The sequence below is a fragment of the Drosophila arizonae genome, chromosome 2, assembly GCF_054131065.1.
Source record: "Drosophila arizonae isolate 15081-1271.41 chromosome 2, UAZ_ARI_1.0, whole genome shotgun sequence".
NCBI lineage: Eukaryota > Metazoa > Arthropoda > Insecta > Diptera > Drosophilidae > Drosophila > Drosophila arizonae.
Genome location: NC_142922.1, coordinates 8,251,278 through 8,273,174, shown reverse-complemented (window position 1 = coordinate 8,273,174; position 21,897 = coordinate 8,251,278). Strand labels below are relative to the sequence as shown.

Here is a 21,897-nt window from a genome sequence, read left to right as displayed (position 1 = left end):
GAGTTGAGCCCAGCCGGCAGCTGAGCAACGCTCACGCTCACACTCAAGCAGCAGCTCCAAGTCGATGACGTCGCACCTCCACGACGATGACGACGACGGCGATGGCGACGAAAAGAGCAGCCGACGACGCTGACTGCGGCAGCAAAGTGATTTCGGTTTTAAGAAGAAAGAAAAAAAAAAAAGCAAAAAACAAATTACACACAGTCCGCAGATCTCATTTATTTGCCGCTCTTCGAGGCGTTCACAACGTCAAAAGCTAACGCTGCGCGCCAAGCAACTTGTAAAATTGAAGATTTTGAATCGGGAATCGGAAACATTGTGCCAGGAGCAGCAGCATTTGTATAAAGCGTGCTTCGAGTCGTGATCATAAAATACTTGTCAAACAATTTACAGCTTCCAGAAGCAAAAGTCAATAAAACTTTTCAAATTAAAATATTGAAGCGTCATCTGGCTATATAATTAATGCGCATATTTCAAATTTCCCAACAAGGACAAGGACACTCGATAGTCATTAACGGCTCATCACGTTGGCAAATAAATTCAGTAACAATTATAAACAGCTTCTGCCGCCGCCGCTGCTGCTGGAATCAACGACGCGCCTTTTAAAGTGAGTGCAATTTGAATAAATGCCCGTAAATTGATCATTTTCGATTTGCATACGCAAAACAGTTGTTTGTGCAGTTGACAGCTGCTGAGAAATTTATTAATTAAGCATTTTATGCATAAACATGGCATCGCTGGCCAGTTCGTTGCCTAAGTCTTTCGTTTTCCCTCCGTATTCGCGGATTGTGACTTAATTAGTCGGGTTCAACAAATGATATAGGCATAAAACAAAGACGACCTTGACTGGCTAAAGTATGATAATAAAAACTACGACTATCATTCCTATGGAGAAGAATTTCGAATGTTCAGTGGATACATCATTAGGCAGCAGCCAAGTGACAGAGCCAAACACCTGTTGATTAATCTTCTGCAAAATTACAATTTTTTGCAAATCTAGTTGACTGCGAAGATTTCCAATTTCATATTGATCAGCTCAGTTATCTGCGTAGCTATCTCTGGTGAATGATCGTTCAGCTAGCCAGCTGAACTTTTGATATCAAATTACATTGATTGAACGCTGGAACACTCCCACAACCTGCCAAAAGTCAGAGGAAAGTTAAAAAGGCGATTTGCCATTTTTTTTTTTCCTGATTATATTTCATGCGGGCGTCTCGCACTGCAGCAGTTCGGGTGACCAGCTAATTATTGGCGAACTTTCTGCGATTTATCAAATTCTGAAGTTCGTCTGCAAGGTCAATAGAGGGCGCCACATGCCATGTTAGCTAGAATCGCCGACGGCGAATTTCGCTGGAAACTAGATATAAAATCAATAGCAAATAAATAAATGATAGATAATACTAAATCGCGCTTATTTATGATACAGCCGCTTTAATTTGCATAATCAGGCAGTTTGGGGGCGCAACCTATCTGCCCCAAACATGTTAGCATTATCGCGCCTGTCTCGATGCTTAATTGATGCCGTTTAGTCTGCGCCAATTGCCGCCGATTTTATTTGGCTAGTTTTTTTCTGTTTCTTTTTTTTCGCTTTATTTATTGATCAATTTATTTTTACTTACTCATTAATCACTCAGGCGTTGAAATGCGCCGCCAGATGGCGCTCGCCATGCTCATTAGCGTAATTGCTCAGCGGGCGTCGACAGCGACAGCGACTGCGATAGCGACAGCGACGCCGGCGTCAACGTCTTCGTCCGCGTTTTGATTAGCGTGCATTAAATGCTTTCATTTAAGTAAATCAAATCGAGAGTCTCGAAATCTGTTTTGTTTCTTCGCTTTGTGTCTGGAACGTGAGAAACTTTACAATAAAATTTCAGCAACAAAATATTTCATGCTTTGATGCGCACAGCCGATTTATTTATTATTCGAATTATTCGGCATTTGTGACTTGCAAAATTGAAAAGCGAAATAAAAAACAATCAAATGCTTGCCATTGCTCGACTTAACTCTATTATTCATATTTTGGTAGCCATTAGCAGTCCATCAATCATGGCCCGAAACAATTGCGATTCGAGTGCAGGGCGTGGGCGCCTGATCCGCAACTTGTGGACACATTTGTACAATTGCCTTGACATACATATGTATTTATTTATGTGCCTAATGATCTCCACTTCCCTCTTTCTCTTTTTCAACGTTTTACAGCATGCCATCTCTGTCTTCCCTACTGGCACTGCTCGCCCTGGTTACGCCCAGCCTAGCCGGCAGCTACTCCTACAGCATGCGCGGCACAGACGCTGTCGGCCCAGTCCGTGGCACGCCCCCACGTCCCGTCAACAAACTGTTGGTGCAATCTCCCAAACTGGACAATGCCTATATGGACTATTTGGTAACATCGCGTCCGCTCATTCTGCGCAAATACAACAAGAACGGCAGCAAAACGAAGAAGACCAAGAAGGACTCGAAGATCTATTTCATAGCCATACCCCCGCTGCCGTATCGCTATATACCCGGCGTTGGCTACGACTATCAGCCCATGAAAATCAAGCCCATTCTGGAGGAGGTGCCCAGCCCAACGACCACGACCACGACCACGACGACTACGACAACGTCGCCCAGGCCAACAACAACAGCAGCTCCAGAGACTACGCTCGCCTCACAGAGCAAGTTGCTGCGCGTTCAGCATCGCAAGGACTACTATTTCAATGGACGTCCCTTCCGACTGCAAGTGGCGCGTGCCGATCACAAATCCGCCCTGACGCCCCTTAACCTTAAGTCCAAATTCTACTACAATAAAAACATTATTTATTAATTCAATTGAGGCGCGACTTTTGCTTTGAGCTGCAGATGATAAGTTCTTTCAAATATCAGATTTCAATGAGCTGTTTCGGTCATTCACACGGAGGTTTTGATAGATCGTTTATTTGGTTTTGCTATAATTCAAAAGGCATATTACATAGCATTGGTAGGTAGAAAGATGTGGGTAGATGGGTAGACGATAGATAGAATATAGAAGTTAGATATAGTAGATTGGTAAAAGAAGGATAGAAGAAGACGTCACAATGAAGTTAAAGATATATGGATAGATAGATCGACTGAAAATTAAACAAAAATACACAGCTGTAAATTGATAGAAAATAGAAGTCTTGTACAGAAGAAGAAGGTAGGTAGATATATATGTAAGTATGCAGTTAGTTATACAGAGAGAGAGAGAGAGAGAGAGGTACTATTTGTATGCATTAGATTGATAGAAGATAGAAGTATTATGAAGCAGTGAGATAGATATGTATATGTTTAAGTATGTGGATATATAGAGAGAGGTAATAGAACTAGTAGTTCCATTAAATATGCATTTTGAAAGTCCCTTTACGAATTTTAAAGATATATTTACATAAACTATATATATACCTACATATAATTACTTTTATTTTTATATCAAATATTTTTGGCAAACCAAAACATTTAAAAGATTCGCAAATACATATATTATGCTCATAATTTTATCTACCCCGTATAAACCAGTTGCAAATGACCCTTAATAGACATAATTATTTCATAGTCAATCATGATCGCCTGCGGAATGCCTTCCAGCACACACATACACACGTACCTGCGTATATATGTATATATACATGTGTACAATCTGAAGAGATTGAAGCAAGACAAAACTTAAAAAGCATTTAGTAAAAGTAATTACTGTCGGCATTCACCCAGCTGTCGTTCGAATGTTGTGCAATAAATAATGAAATGATAACAACTCGAAGATTCATTTTATTGTTAATAACCGAATATTCAGATGTGTTATGATACGGAATTTGGCCAACAATCAAATAAGGCCAATCAGAAAGACTTCTGCGGAGCTTTCACTCCGAGCTAAGCCAATGAAAAAACTCATTTTGTAAATAAAATTCATTTAAATACAGCAACAACAGCAACAATAAAATGCGTGAGAAAAGTCAGTGCTCAATTAAATAATAAACAGTTAAAAACGCTGCTGAACGGGAAAATGTGGCACGTTGCCACAACAGGGTGCCAAGCAACTGATTTATTGAACAAATCAATTCCCATACCCCCAGCAACCTCGCCCAACAGCAGTCTCATTGAAGGGCCCAACACACACACTCACAAACACAGAGAGAGAGAGAGAGAGAGAGAGATAAACACAGCAGGCAGGCTGTTTTCTGGATTCAGTTCGAGATCCTCAAAGTCAAATCATATCAAATCTAGAAACATATAAATATATATATAAATATACATTAGAAATTTGAATTTAATCGACAAGATGAGCGAGAAGGAGTTCTTGCCGACAACCGTCTGCAATATGCAGCTGAATGTACCACCTAGACAGCGTCCCATAGTGCGCTCGGTTTGTGGGCCAGACTATATGCCACGCAGCACTGAATCGGTTCAATCCGCCATCAGCATGGAGCCCCAAAATGTGACCGTTAAGTTTTGCATAGCGCCGGACAAGTTGATTGCCCAGGTCTATCCGAACTGCATGACCATGGCCGAGGTTAAGCAGGATGTAGCGCGCAGATTTGAGGTGGATCCGATGCTGCTGCTCATCAAGCAGGAGGGTAGCCTGATCTGCAATACGGTGCCCATATATGCGACCATTTCGGACGAGTTTGGCATACACAAATTTGACCTGGAACTTGCACAGAAGCCAAAAGTCGACGAATGCGATCCCTCACCCAAATTGAGTCTGCGCGTTTACTACGAGTGAGTAGCAAGAGGAGACACTAATATAATAGATCTAATGATCCGGTAATGATCTGTGTAGAAAATACCGCTTGCCCGACTATTTGACGGTGCACATCTCCGGCGAGGATACGGAGGACGGGCAGCCAAAGAATATTGTGGTCGAGATCGAGAATTCGGCTATTGAGAAGCCCTTTTTGTGCGGCTACCAGGATAAGAAAACTGGCAAACAATATCTGGATGCCTTTACACAAACCGGTCCATACTTTGACAAATGGAAATATAAACGCTATCGTACACGCGACACCCAAACCTGGGAGCACAAGGAAAAGATTTTGGTAAGCCGTTGGAGACATTCGTGTAGAAGCATCTTCTCTACTAAGCCCATTGCATTGCCCATTGCAGAATACAGCCCATGAGCAGTCGGTGCAATGTTACCTGGATAAAATCAACATTAGATACGAGTCGACGGCCACAGATTTTGAGATCATACCTGGAAAATATCAAACATACGCGCAGATCGAACGCGCCGAGCATAAGCTCGAGAAGATTCTACTTATACAGCGCAACTGGCGGCGCTGGATACTCTGGAAATATATTCATCTGCGTGCCGCGGAGTATAGGTATGTAGGGTTTACTTAGTCAGTCTACTACAAGATATTTTGATCATTATCATTCACGCGCATTGGCAGGCGTCTGGTTAAGAATCGCCTGGATGAGGACGAGCGTTACGAGAAGTGCGTGGAGCAGCGAGTGGAACGCAATGAGAAAATCAAACAGTTTCCACGCACCAACGATGACTTTGACTTGCTCTTTGCCGAAATCTCACGCTGGAAGCGGGCGGAACTCAAGCGCATTGCAGCCAACTATGAGGGACCTGCCCGCATATCCGAGGTCAACATCCTGTTGGACAAGGAGATTAGCTTGCTCAACGGTGTGGAGCGACAGCGGCGACTCGTTCACCTGGCCATGGAGGACTTCCGCAACGATCAGCTCTTAAAGAAAATGGGCAAGCCGATCGAATGGATTGGCTACAATGATACGAAAATACACATGGACTTGTTGCGTACGCAGCGTGTGCGATTTCTAACTGAGATCTACAAGGATTTGCGCAAAACGGATGATAAGGAGAAGCGCCTGGAGCTGTTGGGACGTGTCATGCAGTTGGTTGCCGAAGAATCCTGCTTTCCTAACTTTGCTGAGGTAAGCCTAAGGCATTGAGCTGTGTGTGATCCACTATAAATGTTGAATCCCTCAGCTTTTCGATCTGTTCGATCGCGAGAGGAACTTGCTGCTCTATACCAGGTCCTGCGATGTGGAAATCCTACGCAAACGCCAGAACATATTATTCTTTGAGCTGATTAAATTTCAGAAGAATGGCATACCAGACAGTAAGTAGCCAACACTTAGCAGATGCCGGAGCATTTCAACATATCTCGCCCACAGAGGTTCCCTCGCGCATGTGCATCGTCTGCAAGAAGGTGAAGCCGTATGCAGAGTTCGCAATCCGCACGCGCCAGAGTCACGTGGACACTTGCAAGCATTGCTATTACCTGAAGGTAAGCTGCCTCATCTGCTTGACTGTATTGCTAATGGGAATTCCTTTCAGTTGGTGGCCACAGAGAATAATGTGTATCAGTCGATTCTACGCTGTATTCAGCGCGACGAGCGCAAACGCAAGTGCGCCTCATCCTTTGCCTTTGTCATTCAGCAGGACGATGTGCGTCATTTGATAGACAAAATCTGGCATGGTCATTCGGCGCTGAGCAAGTCGGAGAATCTAAATGAGTTGCGGTAAGCATTCTCTTAAAATGTGAATTAATTGAATTATCGCATTTAACACACATTTCGTTAGTTTACCTCGCTGGAATAAGAGCGACGATTGGTCGCCATGGAACTGCATTTGCCTGACAGAGCGTGAAACGCGCGATCATTACAAGATCGAGGACCTGGAGAAGGTCTACGATCCCAAGTTCATACTGCATGTGGCCAATAGTCATATGCTGGCACGCAATCTATTCCACACGCTCGCTGCTGTTGCCACTGAGTTCCAGGAGACAGGATTGTGGTGGAAGGTGGGCATGAACAAGCAGCGCAGCAGCAAATTGGATGCAGAGTAAAACGAAGAAGCACACCAAACAAAAAACAAATACAGTTACTTTATCAAATTAAAAGTTTTATCGGGGCATATTACAAACAAGTCTACTTACGGCAATTGTATATTTTCTCTTATGCAGTTATTTGATTGTTTTTATAAAACTACAATAATCAAACAATTCAAATTTTGATAAAAGGATCAACTCTCTATAACTGATATTATTTACTAACGATAGCCTTAAACTTCGCCTCCAGATACTGAACGCGCTTCAGCAATTTGTCACTGGTGCTGAACTCGCTATGGGGCACAGGTATAATTTGGTAGCCACTCCTTTCCAGCAGATCGAACGCTAGATTCGTTGGGCCGCTGGCACTACGATGCGTTCCGTGGCATATGTCATGAAAATCAACTACCATTAGGGCGATTCTAAAAGTATAAATACAACGACTATGAAATTGAGCTCATAATTAGGTCACATTTAGTAATAATTACTTAATGGCATCGGCACTCTGACTGTCCAGGGGAAGTGGGTTACGTTTTGCATCAAACTGGCACACCGCATCTAAAATTTAAATATTATTTTTAAGAAAACTATTCTACATTATTTACTCTGACTTACCAATTAAGAATCCCATTTTGCTGTCGACAGAACTTTGCACATGATTTACGGCAGGCAACAGACTCTTTAATGCGTCAAGCATTCCATTGACAAGAATCTGTTTGGACTTCGTGTGCGCCATAGGAACATCATAGGCTGGAGAATCGGCTGGCAGCAAAGCACCCTTGTAGCCGGTTAGGCATAGTTGCGCATAACTATTTAGATTCAGTAGCCTCATCTTGGATGTTGGCGTAAAGACCGCCTTATCACTCTCCAATTTAGTCAGAAATTCCGTGCTGAAAGTTGAAATCAATTAGTTAAGTGGATTTAAAGTAAAACTCTTGTAAGCACAACCTCAGCACCGAATTTATCTGACTGTTTTCCACTATACCCAGCAGAGCGAGTGACCAAACATAGTTTAGCCAATCCGATTGCTTGGTGAAATCCTCACGGACAATTGATTTCGCCAGCTTATTACGCACATCCTCCAAATGTGCACTCTTGAAGTTAAGAAGCGCTGATGTGAGGAAATAGGCGCTCAGATCCTGAGGTCGACATATTTCACTGTTCTTCAGCAGCCACTGCGTCAACGATTCCAATATGTCTGTAAATTGTATAGTTAAATTTCTGTAAACAGTGGACGGTGTTCAGCACATACCCAAATCCCGATATCGCATTATGCCTAGACTGGTGAGCACAGAGCCCACAACAGCCGATTTCTCAGTATTCTTTGGCAGAGCGGCCTGCACATCTGCACAAACTTTTGCACCGAGTACAGAGTCCTGAAAGTTTAAGGTGGACATGGCATACAGGACATCAGCAGCTTGCTTCAAATCTAATTGATCTGATGAGCTGCTAATGTTAAACGCTAGTGAGCGTAGCAAAGGAGTGCTACGTCGTTTGCGCAGTGCCAGGGTGCTCATCACTTTCACCATTTGCGGAAGAGTTATGCTAGCTATTAGCTTCGCAGCTTCATCGTCCCCAGCTACGCCAAGAACCGTGTTAAGGTCGTCGGTGCGAAAGCCAGAAATGCGTTTGTTGGAGTTGTTCGTGCCACTTCCAGTGCCATTCTTTTTGCCATTAGTCTCATTCTTCGGCACAGTGCGGCCTAGCATTCGACAAACACGCAAAAATCTTGAATCGTTTTCAAAATCAGATATTTTCACGCGATCGACGGTACTCCATTCGGCTAGTATGGACACGATCTTCAGAGCGTGCTTACGTGAAAATGCGTTATTGTTTTCGGTTATGGCCAACAGACCATTAACAGTTTTAGCATTGATGATCCGTTCATCTATATTATTAACGGTTTGCGTAGAGCTTGAGTTGTTCGTTGTTGCTTTTCCAGGGGATTCGTTTTCGTTTCTTAACGATTCAAATGCTGCAGCAACCATGCCTTCAAATGAATCAATTAAATTATCAACAGAAACTCATTAGATAACTATATTTGTACTCACCCGAAATCTTTGGCTTTTTGGCACCCAAATCCGCACGCACTTCAGCCTCGTCAGCGGCACCTGATCCCACTCCTTGTCCATTACTAGCCGCCGTTGCAAGTGCCGCGCTCGCCGCACGTGCGTTACTGCTGTATGTTGCGCCTCGGTATATCTGTACGACAATGCTGCCGGCAAATCGCTGTAGCTTCAACATTTTTATTTATGTTCCTTGTGTATCCGTGGAGTGCTGGCGGCTAATACTCGCGCTGTAAGACCAATGAAGTTTACATAACCTTTTTGTTTACATTTTTTTCATGAAATACTCAGTCCGTTAGGAAACGGTCCGATGACAACAGGTGTTATTTCACAGAAAATTGCTAAATATTATTGTCATGATCCATTATTAATTTATCTTAAGGAATTATTACTTAAATATTTCCAAAGTTCTACAGCTCCACAGATGACGGCAACGGCAGCCTGGTCCAGTGTTGTAAAATATTCTTATTGACAACATATCGATATGCAAGGTATTATAACGATACTTATCAAGTATCGAATTTGTACCATCGACACCAGCATTCACATTCATTCACATTTACAGCACTGTTCCACAAAGTATTAGCAACACTGACGGGAGACAGCTCACCAAAATTCTGCCTGCAGAGTGCAGTGATTTTACTTTGCATTTTCGTTTAAATTTTATACTTATTATTTGGCTTATAGTAATAGAAAGTGTAGAGCTACATGTAATTCGACATTACGCGATCTTTGTGCAACAACTTATATATGCATACGTAATATATATACGACCCAAATAAAAGAAAAAACAAGTTTTGTCTGCCAGCAACTTGGCAAGTTTGTGTGAAAAATTCCAAAGCAGAGAATTAAGTTAAAATGGTTGATAAATTTATTAGCATGTGGAAAGTGCGCGAGTTGGCGGACAAAGTGTAAGTTCCCCAACATAATTAGTATACATAAAATTGAAGTATAGTAAGAGATAACAACAACAAAAGAATCATAAGTAAAAGGGGGCTCCAGCACTCCCACGCCCTTCGCCAACAACAACTCATCCGCACCCCCAATACCTGTCTCTTTCAATACACAGGTGCTACAAATGCAGTCGTGCCAAAAGTGATATAGTTTTGCTCAGTCTCCATGTTTATGGAAGAGCGATTAACGCTGGGCTTTGTTTGCCGTTGGCCGCTTTTATTGTATTCAAGGTTGTTCGTTTTATCGAGATTTGATTGTACGTTCGAGCTCATTTCACAGTAGTAATACCAATTCTCACATACACATGCACTCGAATATTATAAGTACACGCATACGTACATATGTATATATTTTTATCAAGAAAAACATTTTGTTTGCTTTGCGTTGTGCCCCAAAATAAGATATGCATTCCAGCTGTACTCACATTCGTGCTTCCACTTAACTTTCCAGTGAAATTTCAATTTCAATTCCACTTCCAATTACGAGCGCTTATTATTAATTGCTACCTTTTATCATAATTTACTATCGATGTCATTTGAGTGTTCTGTGCGTGCTCAACTTTCAATTGTCTCCACGAACGTGGAGACCATTTCCGCTTTGTCGATTGGCTGGCTGCCCCAATTTTATTGGTAAAATAGCCGTAATGCCCTCGGTGCATTCTCCAAGTCCGTTAAGTCTTATCTCCAACTGATAAGGCTCAATTGTGTCAAATCACACTTTTAGTATCATGTTAACAATTATGAAACAAGTGGATAAGCTTTAAACATTAAGACGGACTAAACTGTAATTGACTTCCCAATATTAAATAAGCTTAAATTTATGACCTTATCCCAGAAAGAGATGACTACAAGATTATGCCCTCATATATTTATCCTATGAATTGAAACCTCGAGCTCACAACGCCCGGTTAATTAATAGTTATTGTTAGTCAATTTGCTTATTTTTTAGTTTACAACAGATGGCAAATAAAATATGTATAAAAAAAAAATATGCGGGCTTTTGTTTGTTTTGAGTTTAATTCTAACCTTTATTAGTATTTTTAATGTGCAGACTCGGCTGTAACTATTTGTCCTTGATTAATAATTAATGGTAAACTCTAACTTGATTTCGTGCAGCACCAATGTTGTAATGAACTACACAGAAATAGAGGGCAAGGTGCGCGAGGCGACGAACGATGATCCCTGGGGTCCAACAGGTCCGCTCATGCAGGAGCTGGCGCATGCCACATTCTCCTATGAGACCTTTCCGGAAGTCATGTCCATGCTTTGGAAACGTATGCTGCAGGACAACAAAACCAATTGGAGACGGACGTACAAGGTAGAGCAAATAAATAAATGTTTGTATACTTTCATATGCTAATTTATTTATACACTTTTAGAGCTTGCTGCTGTTGAATTATTTGGTACGGAATGGTTCGGAGCGCGTGGTCACGTCGTCGCGGGAGCACATCTATGATCTGCGTTCATTGGAGAATTATACGTTTACGGACGAGGGCGGCAAGGATCAGGGTATTAATGTTAGGCATAAGGTACGAGAGCTTATAGACTTTATTCAGGACGATGATCGTTTGCGCGAGGAGCGCAAAAAGGCCAAAAAGAATAAGGACAAATATATTGGTATGAGCAGTGATGCCATGGGCTCCCGCAGCGGTGGCTACAGCGGCTACAGTGGAGGCGGCGCCGGCGGTAGCGGAGGATACAACGACGGGGATTGGCGCAGCAATCGCGGTGATAATTGGTGTAAGCAATTTGTCTATAATACTCAACAATATTGCAAATCTCAATGTTTGTTGAATTGTTACAAATTTAGATTCCGATAAGAGCTCTGCAGACCGTTACGAGGACGATGATACTCAATATGATGGCGAGCGCGAAGGCTCCGACAGTGATTCACCAAGTCCCAGGTAAGTTCTCTCATAATTTCCTTTGTTTGTGTTAATGAAGCTCCTCGTCTTTTTCAGGCGCAACTATCGGTACAATGATCGTGCTAGTCCCGCTGAGGTGGCTGTTGAGAGCAAACCCACAAACCTCAACATGAACATACGCTCAAAGGCGGTCAGCTCGCCGGTGTCCAAGCAGCCCACATCCTCTGGCACCTCAAAGCAGCCGCCACCACAAAAGAAAATCAATTTGGGTGCTGCGGCTAACTTTGGCAAGACGCCGAACGCGGCCGGCATTCACTCGCCTACGCATCGCGACACGCCCACCACAAATAGCGTTGATCTAATGGGCGGCGGTTCGCCCAGCAACAACAATAACAAGAGCAATACACCGATTAACAACAATGATTTGCTGGATGATCTATTCAAGACGTGTTCAACGAGCCCAGTACAGCAGTCGCCGAAAGTCGAGAAGACGCTTAATAGCGCAGCTGTTATTATTGATGACGACGATGACTTCAATCCGCGTGCTGCTGATGCTGCTCCCACGCAAGAGTTCGGTGATTTTGCGACTGCTTTCGGCAGCGGCTCATTACCACCTTCGACGGGCATATTGCCGGCGCCAAGCAATGATGAGTTTGCGGACTTTAATGCATTCCAGAGCTCTAGTGCTGCGACGGTGTCATCTACCTCGGTACTGGATGGCAACCTGTTGACGACGGCGACGCCAGCTAACGATGCCTTTGATCTGTTCAACACCGCAACGCCAGCAGCAACGGCAACGGCAACAACAGCCACAGATCTGCTGGCCGGATTGGGCGATTTGTCGATTCATCAGAGCATGCCAATGGGTGAGTTTATATATATTAAGCTACAATTAATGATTGGTTATTTGGACGCGCATTAGGATTCGTTCTAGCGTAGATTTACTTTACTTAATTTAGTGAGCGTCAATCGAACTTTTTGCATGACAGCGCGATTTGTGTATAAAAGAAAGTCCTGCCTCACTCTATCTCTCGCTCCTTATATCCCCCCAATCTCTGTAACTCATGTCGCTAAGCTAGCTACCACACATAACGGTCAACATAATCCAATCGGATGCACTCGTTCTCTTTTTCTTCCTTTCCGCTTCAATGCAGCTGTTGAAGTTCCGCACGTCGCAAAGGCGTCGCTGCCTCCGCCATCGGAATCAATACGCCTGACCCTGTCGAAGGCCATTGCAAGCCTACGTGATTTGCCATGCGTGCAGAGCGCCGCCGATGTCAGCTATGTGGCCGCCACACTGCGTCAATTACACAGCGCTGGCGCTTTGCCCGGTTATACAACGCCAGAGCAACTTGTAGGGCTCGATTGCCGTGTGGTTGACTGGTCCCAACTGGCAGACGATGAGTATGCGGCTCTGCTCGCCCAGCTTGGCAGACTGTTCACACGAGATTGGCCCCAGCCCACAGATGATGTGGATGTTCTAAATATGTTTAAATTGGATTACAGCTTTGGATATGTGGAAGTTTCATTTGAGACGCTGCAACAGCAACTGGAACGGGTGCCCGGCACAGCTGCCTCCATGCTCGCGGCCCTTGTCCAGGATCAGAGTTTGATCTCCGTTTGCTTGCTGCACCTCACACGTCAGCGTGGAGCGCTAATGCAACGATATGCGCGCACCATTAAAGTGTTGCCCGAGCGGCTGATGGACGAGCACGATGAGCGGACTCTGCAGTTCATACAACTGTTGATTGGGCTGCCTGGCCTGGTGGCCAACAAGATGGGGCGGCAGTTGCCTCCAATATTTGCGACGATCGCCTACGGACGCCTGCTTCTGCGGCATTGGGTCAGAGCTGTGTATTTTGTGCTGCAGTGCGAGGATCAGTTGGGATACTTCGATCTAAGTCCGTTTAGTTGGATGCTTTCACGCGTGCTTAACAACTACTTTGAGGCCGCCACACTGGAGAACCTAATGCGCGTGCTGGAAGATCTTGCGGTTGCGCCAAGATCACGCAGCGTGTTGCAACAAATCTTACATCATCTGGAGCCAGCGGCCTGTCTTAAAGTGGCACAGTCGGCGCTCAATGCTGAGCTTAATCTTTACGTGCTGCTGGGACCCGGTGCAATGGAGAAGCCACATTGGCAACATTGCTTGCTCCAGAAGCTGCCGCTGCAGCGTGCGCCCACAGAGAATGCACCACTCTGCATATTAGTGGGGTATCTCGCCGTAACGGCAGCCGCGGAGCTGCAAGTGCTCTTTAACCAGCTGCTGGGCATGTGGTCCAAGCGAATCACCCTACAAAAGCTGAGCAGCCAGGAGCATGTGGCCATATGCAAGCTGCTGGTGCTGGCTGGCAAAGAATGTAATGTCAATATGCAAGAGGAGCGCAAGCGACTGCTGCACGAGGGGATGACTCATCATCTGCAGTCGCCCGACAAGGTGCAGCGATATCTGGGCATGAAGACCGTGGAGCTGCTGTATAATTACATGCTGACTGTAGAGGCGAAAGAGGAGGATCGTTTAAAATTTGATTACGCTGCTATGCAGGAAACGCCACATTGGCATCTTATCGAAGAGCTTGAAATGCTGGCGAACTTCAAGTATCCCAGCAAGGCGCAATCAGATGTGAAGCCCAGTCAAAAGCTGCTGCAGCGCCTCGAGCTGCATATGGCTCAACTAATGGAGGACGAGGAGCAACAGCTCCGCCCACCAGCTGTGCCGTCGCCACCTAAAGATACTGCAAAAATGCAACTGGATCTGGACTCGGATGACGATGAGTCACCAACCCTGCCGCTCGACGAGGATGACGAGGATGATTTGAAACCATATGACATGTCGAATGACATTTCCAGCAGCCTGGAGCAGCGACCCAAGTTTGTACTTGACCTACTCCACCTGCTGCGCACCAAAGTGGCCAATTATGAGATCTTTGAAGGCGCCATGGCCACAGCCGAGCAACTGATTCGCAGCCAACTGGCACAGCAGGACGACAAGCTGGCACTTGAACTGATGGAACTGTTCATCGGCCTTGAGATGCAGTACTATTTCGAGGACTTTGAGGGCACCCGGTTCCGTTGCTGTGTGGCCATCTGTGTAGCTAAGCCAGGTGCCTGTGCGGAGCTGCTCTGTCGCATGTTCCACACGGACAACACGCGGTACGCGGCCAGTGTCCGCATTCTCATACTACAGGTATTGGCTGCAGCAGCCAAGGAGCTAGCCGGTGATGAGCTTCAGTCAGCGACTGGCCAACAGGCTCTGGACATTGTGCCGCCCGTTGCCAAGCAGCCTCGCAAATTCAAGCTGCAGTCTGACAACGAGGCTGATGAACGGCTGGCTGCGGCGCAGCGCATCATACGCGAACGCTTGCGATCCAAGACAAAGCGTTATATGAGCAAGAGGGAAACGCCGGACAGCAAGGCTAAGGTGAATCTCTTCCATGCCGTTGCCGGCACATTCTTCTTTGGCCTGGTGCGTGGCCAGCGCACGCGTCAAATGCTCTATGTGAAATATGAGAATATTTCGCATGACATCGATACCCAGCTGCTGGTCAACATGCTGCACACGCTGGCCGTGCTGCTCCTGTGCGCCCAGAACTGCCCGCTGCAGCCGGCGATGACGCGCGAGGTCTTCGATCTGTGCGTCTTTGTGCGCTTCAACGCCGAGGCACGAGTGCGTTCGGCTACGCTGCAACTATTGGGCATAGCTCTGGTTGCCACGCCCATCCACCTGTTAAGCGCCCATTTTGCTGAATCTCTCATCGAGCTCAAGCGTTGGCTGGATGAGCTTGTGCGCTCTCCGCTCGTGGGCGGCGAATCGTCCGACGAGTGCCGCGAGCTCGCCCAACAGATTCTGGGCATATGCGACAAGCTGTTCAATACAGCGACCTTTGAGCAGGCCGCTTAGTTAGATAAGCTGAAAGTTAAATTTTTTTGGTTAATAATAAGTGATAAATTATGAATTGATTGATCGGGTTTACTTTTAGTACAACTGATGTTTCATATTCACACGAACACAATTTACAGCCAAAAGCTTTGCTGAGTCGAAGATTTTCCAAATTGAGAATTTTTAAGAAATAAGAAATGTTTTTGGCCAAGCTTCACTTGAATATTGGCAACAAGTTTGGCTTGATCTGCACACCAAATCGTGTAGTTTTAAGTTAGTTTCTATATATATATTTTATATATTAAGTCGAAAAGCATTGCGTAATTAACTCCGTAAAAAAAAACTGTGAAATTCAACTATACTGTATAAATCATATATGTATATTAAGAAAAAACTACATTAATCTAAGATACATATATCGTATAACATTGGGAATTGCATAAAGAAGTGAGAGAAGAAGAAGTGAATAGAACTTCAAACACATTAAAAATAATCGTAAACGGATTTAGTATTTTAATATCCGCCGTTAATTATACATATATTATTTATCGTATACTCTCCATAATAAATATGTTAATAAATTTAAAAATTCGAAATAAAACCAAAAGTAAAGCCAACAAAAAACCCTTGCAATACTTTTTGGAGTCTCATTACTTTGTGCTATATGCCCGAAGAATACATATGTATATAGCTCGATATATAGATCGTTAGCAGTGTTAATATAACAGATATGATTTGAACAAATATTTCTATTTTATTTCTATTCCTTTTTTCCCCTTTTTGACAATTTATATTGCAAACGCACAATTTGGATATCATTTGTAAATTATATATATTCTTGTGATCAACTCAAATATCGAACATATATATATGTATATATATATCTGTATAAATAACTGAAAGCTTTTCTCAATATACCGGGCATTGTGCCACAGCCGCGGACACACTAGGTAAACAAATACCCAATAACATCAACAACAACAACAACAACAATTGTTTATTGTTACGAAACAATTGTTTATGCAACTGCACTTAGCTGATTGAATTAGCTGCGCCTGTTTAACAACAAATGCTTCCAATCGACACACACACACACACACATCACATAATTATCTTCTTTAACAATTAAACGCACACCCTCCCACTCACACACACACACATACTCCATTGCTTTTCTATATTTCTTGTGCCTATACTGTTAGATGCCTCAGATTATGATTTGCATATTCCCCAACTGATCCGAAACTGTCTGTGCGCTCTTTGCAGATAACATGTTGCCGCCAATTGCTGCTGTCGCCGGCGACAACCTGTTGCAGCCGATGTGCATATCCAACAAAAACAACAACAACATCAACAATAATAATAACAACAACATCAATACAAATGGCGCCACAACATCGGCCAGCACACAGCCCACAAATGTGGGTGCCACCTGGTCGGGCAACCTGAAGGCCGGCAATTTGAACATTGATCTGGACAATCTGTTGATAAGCAAATCGGCCAAATCGAACGCGCCGGCACCGTCAATGAACACGCTGAAAACGCAGAGTCCGGCCCGGACGCAGGCGCCGCTGAATGTGCAAACTGGTGGCGGATTTGGTGGGCTCGCGCCGTCGCCACTGACCAGCCCCAATTTGTTTGGGGCGCCGCAACAAAACATTCCACAGATGCAGGCACAGCCAGCAGCATTTGCCAACTTCGGTGCGTTCCAGCAACAACAACAACAGCAGCAGCAGCAGCATCACAACAGCAATAATAATTCCTCAGCGTTTGATTTGTTCCAATGATATTTATTAGCCTAATGACGTACCACACACACGCACACACACAAAGACACTAACACATCACACACCCACACACACACACTCAATTCTATGCTATCCCCCCTTTGTATTAAATGTGCAAACTCTGATTATTTGTTGCAAAATCGTTTGTTAAATCAAATTATAATTCCAATTGTATTAATCTTATGATTATGCAGCGTGGCTCGCATTGATTTCCCTCTTTGAAATTCCAAAACCTATCCAAAATCGAAAATATAAATTCCATATCCGTCCTGTTGTCACCACTCGGAATTTAAATACTTCTGTGTGTTTAAATGTTCGTCAGAAATGCAATAAAATATATAATTAATAATGGTTGTACTAAATCGATATTTAGCACAACAGTAGGAAAGATGGACGGTTGAATTATCATTGAAATTGTTACAAAAAAAAAAAAAAAAAAAAAAATTAAAAATTATTAATATAAAAAGAAATTAGCAATAATTAAACAATTATGTGTATGTATATAAAACGAACGTGTGAAAATAAAGAATGAAATCAAAAACTATGCGGCTCCGTCTAAAATTTGATTGTTTATTTAGCTGGGGTATCATGAAATGCAGAAAAGAATTGTAAGTAAAATAATAGAATTTCAACTTAAGACTAAAAAACTAAGCAATGTGTGGAATGCCTTATGGGCATATATGTAAGTGTTTACGCCTCCACGGCTTGCTTGTTCTTGTTCTTCTTCTTCTTTTTCTTCTTGGGCTCTCCGTCTGCCTCAGCATTGCCATTAGCCGCCGCCTCCTCGTCCGCTGCAGCTGTACCATTACCATTACTGGTGCCATTTGTGTCAGCCTCTGCCTGACGCTTCTTCTTCTTGTTCTTCTTCTTCTCGGACTGTGGGGCCTCTGTGATCTCTTGGCCAGCCGCCTCCATGGCCTCCTTCATGACCTCAATATTCTTGCGGGGCACATCACCGGACTCGTAGAATTTCAGGCGATCTTCCACTTGTTGTTTTAGCGACTCGCCAAAGACGCTAGTCGGCTGCTCCAGGAAGCAATCGATGCGAGAGGCAATCGAGCATTTGTTGGCCAGAAAACGGGAGATGCGTCCCTTATTCTTGAGGCCAGCACGGCCAATGAACGACGAATGATAGATCAAACCATATTTGGGCGTATTGGAGCGCGTCTTAAGCGCACGGAAAAGTGCCTTCTCGGCGCCCAGAATTTGTACTGTCGACGCGGGATACTTGGCCAGATTAGTCAAGCTGCCGGCGTGTGAAATAAGGCGAGCGCCCACCTGATCGCCTATGAGCGACTGCAGGTTGGGGGCAACCAAGTTCATTTTGTTGTGCAAATAGGTGGAAAGCTTTTTGCGGTACTCGGAGAGTTTCACTACACGCTCAGCAAACAGCTCAATATTCATCAGATCCACAATAGATATATCCATGCCCATCGACATTTTTCCGGCATCGATTATGGCCTGAGCCTTGGCAGAGTCCATGACAATCTGCTCCAGACCTTCAAGCTTGTCCTGAGTTAGATCCTTGCGGTCTTTGATAAATTTGGCTGCCTTGGCAAACATATAATTGTCTGGAACAATTTTGACCAGTTCTGGGAAGTGGTAGGAGTACCACTCGCGTATCCGCATGGAGAACGTGTTTACATCCTTATCCAGCTGATCCAGCAGCGCTATTGACTGAATGATCATGTTGTCTGATCGATGGACATTAAACTTGACCTTGGCACGGGAGTAGCTGTGTCCCAGACCCAGTTGTGCCACTCCAGCTGACTTGTCAGTGAAGCCTGCCGAAGGAATAGATTGTTATTAGTTCCTAAAGAGTCTATAAAATTAACAATTGACTTACCTTTTACCAGCTTAGCAAAGTGGAAGCGAATACCTCGCAGTATCTCGGGCACTACACCAAAATGACTGCACGCAACGCCAATGGATTCAGTAATGGCAGCTCCCAGCTTGGCATCCGCAATGCCTAGGGTGCACTTCTTCTTCTTTAGCTTGGCAAAAAAGTCATCAAGGAAATGCAGCAAATCCTCCGGCACAATGCCCTCAGAAATGGCATTAATGTTCTCGAGGGCCGCAATAGCCGTCTTGAACGGCGCAAATCCCGCCAGTTTTACAATTGAATTGAACTTCGAAATGTCAGTGACGGAGGACTCGACTTGCGGTAGGAACATAGACACCTCCTCGAACTCCTTAACGGAGAATAGCGCATAGCCTGCCGCATGCTCGTAAAGCACGTACAGATTCGACTGTAAATGGAAGAAAAAACATATTAACACATCAAATTTACAGAAACTTAAATTTCATTTAGCCATTTTTTTCCACGTTGTCTCGAGCCCACTCCCGCAGGGTCCTATACTTAGGTTAGTTATATGTATAAGACACAGTTTTTAAAAATACATAATGAAAATTGAACGTTGACTATATTTTTCATATAATTACCATATTTAAGGCGAAAATATGCCGTCAAATAATAAAGAAAATATCAATATTTCACGGGATGGCAAGGCGCGTTGTTTTTCCACGTGCTAAACAGAAAGATCAGTGTTTACACACTTCCATTTTAATGTGTGTCCACATATCAAGCATAGACATTTCCGAACATGTGGCAGCACGGCTCCTACTGTCATAAATGTAATCGCGAGTGCATAACATGTATTCGTATATCGCCTATCGAGTTCGAAATATCGATGTTGTCGGTGTTTATTGCCAGCCCTACACTTTACCCTGCCAACAATTTCTTGGATTGGGAATAATTATAATTACCATCAGTTTTATATTTATATTTCGTATTCCAAATCGTCCAAGACGGTTAACTTACAGGAAATAACTATATTGCTAAAGAGGTTGTCGACCAGTTTACCTTCGTGGCAAGTGAACGGCAACAATAACTGTATGGCAATGGAATTTTTGTTGTAAGTATATATACTACATGCATATGTATGTAGTAACTGAATCACATATGTATGTACAAACATAAGTACGTATAATGTTCATTTTACATACGAAAGTTTGTATGCCATGTGAACTGGAAACACTGTTGCACTTGCAACTGAAACAAAGAGCACAACCCTTTTGTGCTTTGTTCAACCAATATTGTGGGTGTGAGTCAGTGGCTCCACCGTTTGTAAGTCGCCTGGGGTTGTTTGTTGTGGCATGCCAATACAAAACAACATTTTGTTTTCTTTTATGTTTGTTGCCTTTAGCGGTTCACGTTCAAGCAAAACGTTTAAACCTAAAAAGAACATACCAGAGGGCACTCATCAATATGATCTCATGAAGCATGCAGCTGCCACACTTGGCTCTGGGAATTTACGCAATGCAGTCGCTCTGCCCGATGGTGAGGATCTCAACGAATGGGTGGCCGTCAACAGTGAGTAGCGTAGAACCAATGAAACTGAGCATAACTAATTGTTTCTCTATTTGTTCCTCATAGCCGTGGATTTTTTCAATCAAATTAATATGCTTTATGGTACAATTACGGAGTTTTGCACAGAGGAAAGCTGTAGCATAATGTCGGCTGGTCCGAAATACGAATACCATTGGGCGGATGGTTTGACTGTGAAGAAGCCCATCAAATGCAGCGCGCCTAAGTATATTGATTATCTAATGACCTGGGTGCAGGATCAATTGGATGATGAAACATTGTTTCCATCAAAAATCGGTGTACCATTTCCAAAGAACTTTCTTGCCTCCGCTAAAACCATACTGAAGCGACTGTTCCGTGTCTATGCGCACATTTATCATCAGCATTTCTCCGAGGTGGTGACGCTGGGCGAGGAGGCCCATTTGAATACGTCCTTTAAGCATTTTATATTCTTTGTCCAAGAGTTCAACCTGATTGAGAGACGCGAACTGGCGCCATTGCAAGAGCTGATCGATAAGTTGACAGCAAAGGATGAACGGCAAATATAGGAATCACTGCAATCGGTGGCCAATACGACCACTGTCAATAGTGGCAATAGCTTGCAATTGGACTTGTGATGGGCGGGCGCAACTGCGCTTTACTTTCAATTGCATATTGTTGCTATAGGGATATATATATATATATATATATATCCATACGCTTTAGTTAGTTACCGCCTTTCCTTTTCTCGTTTATAGCATTTAAGTTTTGTTCAGTGCTTGATGTGGTCCCACTAAACCTATCCCCGATAGTGTGCTGTTTGCAAACGATATGATGAGCAACATCTACTATATATATTTTTATATGTGACACGTACTTTTAAGAGATATATAAAGCATATTTATATTTATATACATATGTATGTACATTCAAAAAAGCAATCAACATAACAAACAGCACGCAATGATACACTAACAAATCGCGCTTATAAACAACATTCTGTTCACAAAATCTGTGCGTAATTCATTTGTTTACTGTATTTTGTATGTGGTGTGTACGTATTTATTTTATATATCGATCAACAGATGTGAAATCTATTGCATTGCAAGCCCTTAGCAAAGTGAGACGACACTCGATAGCCCCAATAAATGATAATAAATATAGACTTGATAAACATTTTTGATATACTATTTTATACTAATA

The 21,897-nt window shown here is 43.5% G+C and overlaps 6 protein-coding genes across 8 annotated transcripts; 4 read left to right on the top strand and 2 right to left on the bottom strand.

The window, feature by feature from the left end:
• Window positions 1-75: 75 nt before the first annotated feature.
• On the top strand, window positions 76-2,811 carry LOC108618861 (uncharacterized). Its single transcript, XM_018015066.2, has 2 exons — window positions 76-607; window positions 2,200-2,811. The coding sequence occupies exon 2, from the start codon at window positions 2,201-2,203 to the stop codon at window positions 2,804-2,806; it is 606 nt and encodes a 201-aa protein (XP_017870555.1). The 5' UTR covers window positions 76-607; window position 2,200; the 3' UTR covers window positions 2,807-2,811.
• A 1,346-nt stretch (window positions 2,812-4,157) lies between these two features.
• LOC108618781 (IQ motif and ubiquitin-like domain-containing protein) lies at window positions 4,158-6,895 on the top strand. Its single transcript, XM_018014921.2, has 8 exons — window positions 4,158-4,716; window positions 4,778-5,033; window positions 5,101-5,318; window positions 5,388-5,898; window positions 5,954-6,086; window positions 6,142-6,254; window positions 6,305-6,489; window positions 6,551-6,895. The coding sequence occupies exons 1-8, from the start codon at window positions 4,277-4,279 to the stop codon at window positions 6,813-6,815; spliced, it is 2,121 nt and encodes a 706-aa protein (XP_017870410.1). The 5' UTR covers window positions 4,158-4,276; the 3' UTR covers window positions 6,816-6,895.
• LOC108618801 (FAST kinase domain-containing protein 4) lies at window positions 6,851-9,388 on the bottom strand. Of its 2 annotated transcripts, none has more exons than XM_018014953.2 (7): window positions 9,256-9,388; window positions 8,849-9,093; window positions 8,050-8,787; window positions 7,746-7,995; window positions 7,413-7,687; window positions 7,286-7,355; window positions 6,851-7,219 (listed from the first exon to the last, which is right to left on the bottom strand). In XM_018014953.2, exons 2-7 carry the CDS (start codon window positions 9,039-9,041, stop codon window positions 7,012-7,014), a joined length of 1,734 nt encoding a protein of 577 aa, XP_017870442.1. In that variant the 5' UTR covers window positions 9,042-9,093; window positions 9,256-9,388; the 3' UTR covers window positions 6,851-7,011. The 2 variants fall into 2 exon arrangements, with proteins under 2 accessions (XP_017870442.1, XP_089330943.1); XM_089474817.1 differs by having other exon boundaries at window positions 9,151-9,308.
• A 20-nt stretch (window positions 9,389-9,408) lies between these two features.
• lqfR (clathrin interactor lqfR) lies at window positions 9,409-17,892 on the top strand. 2 transcript variants are annotated; one of them, XM_018014869.2, is made up of 6 exons: window positions 9,409-9,774; window positions 10,933-11,134; window positions 11,196-11,556; window positions 11,627-11,720; window positions 11,778-12,547; window positions 12,836-16,437. In XM_018014869.2, the coding sequence occupies exons 1-6, from the start codon at window positions 9,722-9,724 to the stop codon at window positions 15,580-15,582; spliced, it is 4,227 nt and encodes a 1,408-aa protein (XP_017870358.1). In that variant the 5' UTR covers window positions 9,409-9,721; the 3' UTR covers window positions 15,583-16,437. The 2 variants fall into 2 exon arrangements, with proteins under 2 accessions (XP_017870358.1, XP_017870366.1); XM_018014877.2 differs by lacking the exon at window positions 12,836-16,437 and adding an exon at window positions 16,828-17,892 and having other exon boundaries at window positions 9,416-9,774.
• A 6-nt stretch (window positions 17,893-17,898) lies between these two features.
• On the bottom strand, window positions 17,899-19,950 carry Nop56 (Nop56 ribonucleoprotein). The gene is made up of 3 exons (XM_018014968.2): window positions 19,791-19,950; window positions 19,195-19,597; window positions 17,899-19,132 (listed from the first exon to the last, which is right to left on the bottom strand). Exons 1-3 carry the CDS (start codon window positions 19,791-19,793, stop codon window positions 18,039-18,041), a joined length of 1,500 nt encoding a protein of 499 aa, XP_017870457.1. The 5' UTR covers window positions 19,794-19,950; the 3' UTR covers window positions 17,899-18,038.
• Window positions 19,951-20,003: 53 nt separating this feature from the next.
• On the top strand, window positions 20,004-21,875 carry mats (MOB kinase activator-like 1). The gene is made up of 3 exons (XM_018015079.2): window positions 20,004-20,263; window positions 20,555-20,721; window positions 20,785-21,875. Exons 1-3 carry the CDS (start codon window positions 20,244-20,246, stop codon window positions 21,261-21,263), a joined length of 666 nt encoding a protein of 221 aa, XP_017870568.1. The 5' UTR covers window positions 20,004-20,243; the 3' UTR covers window positions 21,264-21,875.
• The last annotated feature ends 22 nt before the right edge of the window (window positions 21,876-21,897 follow it).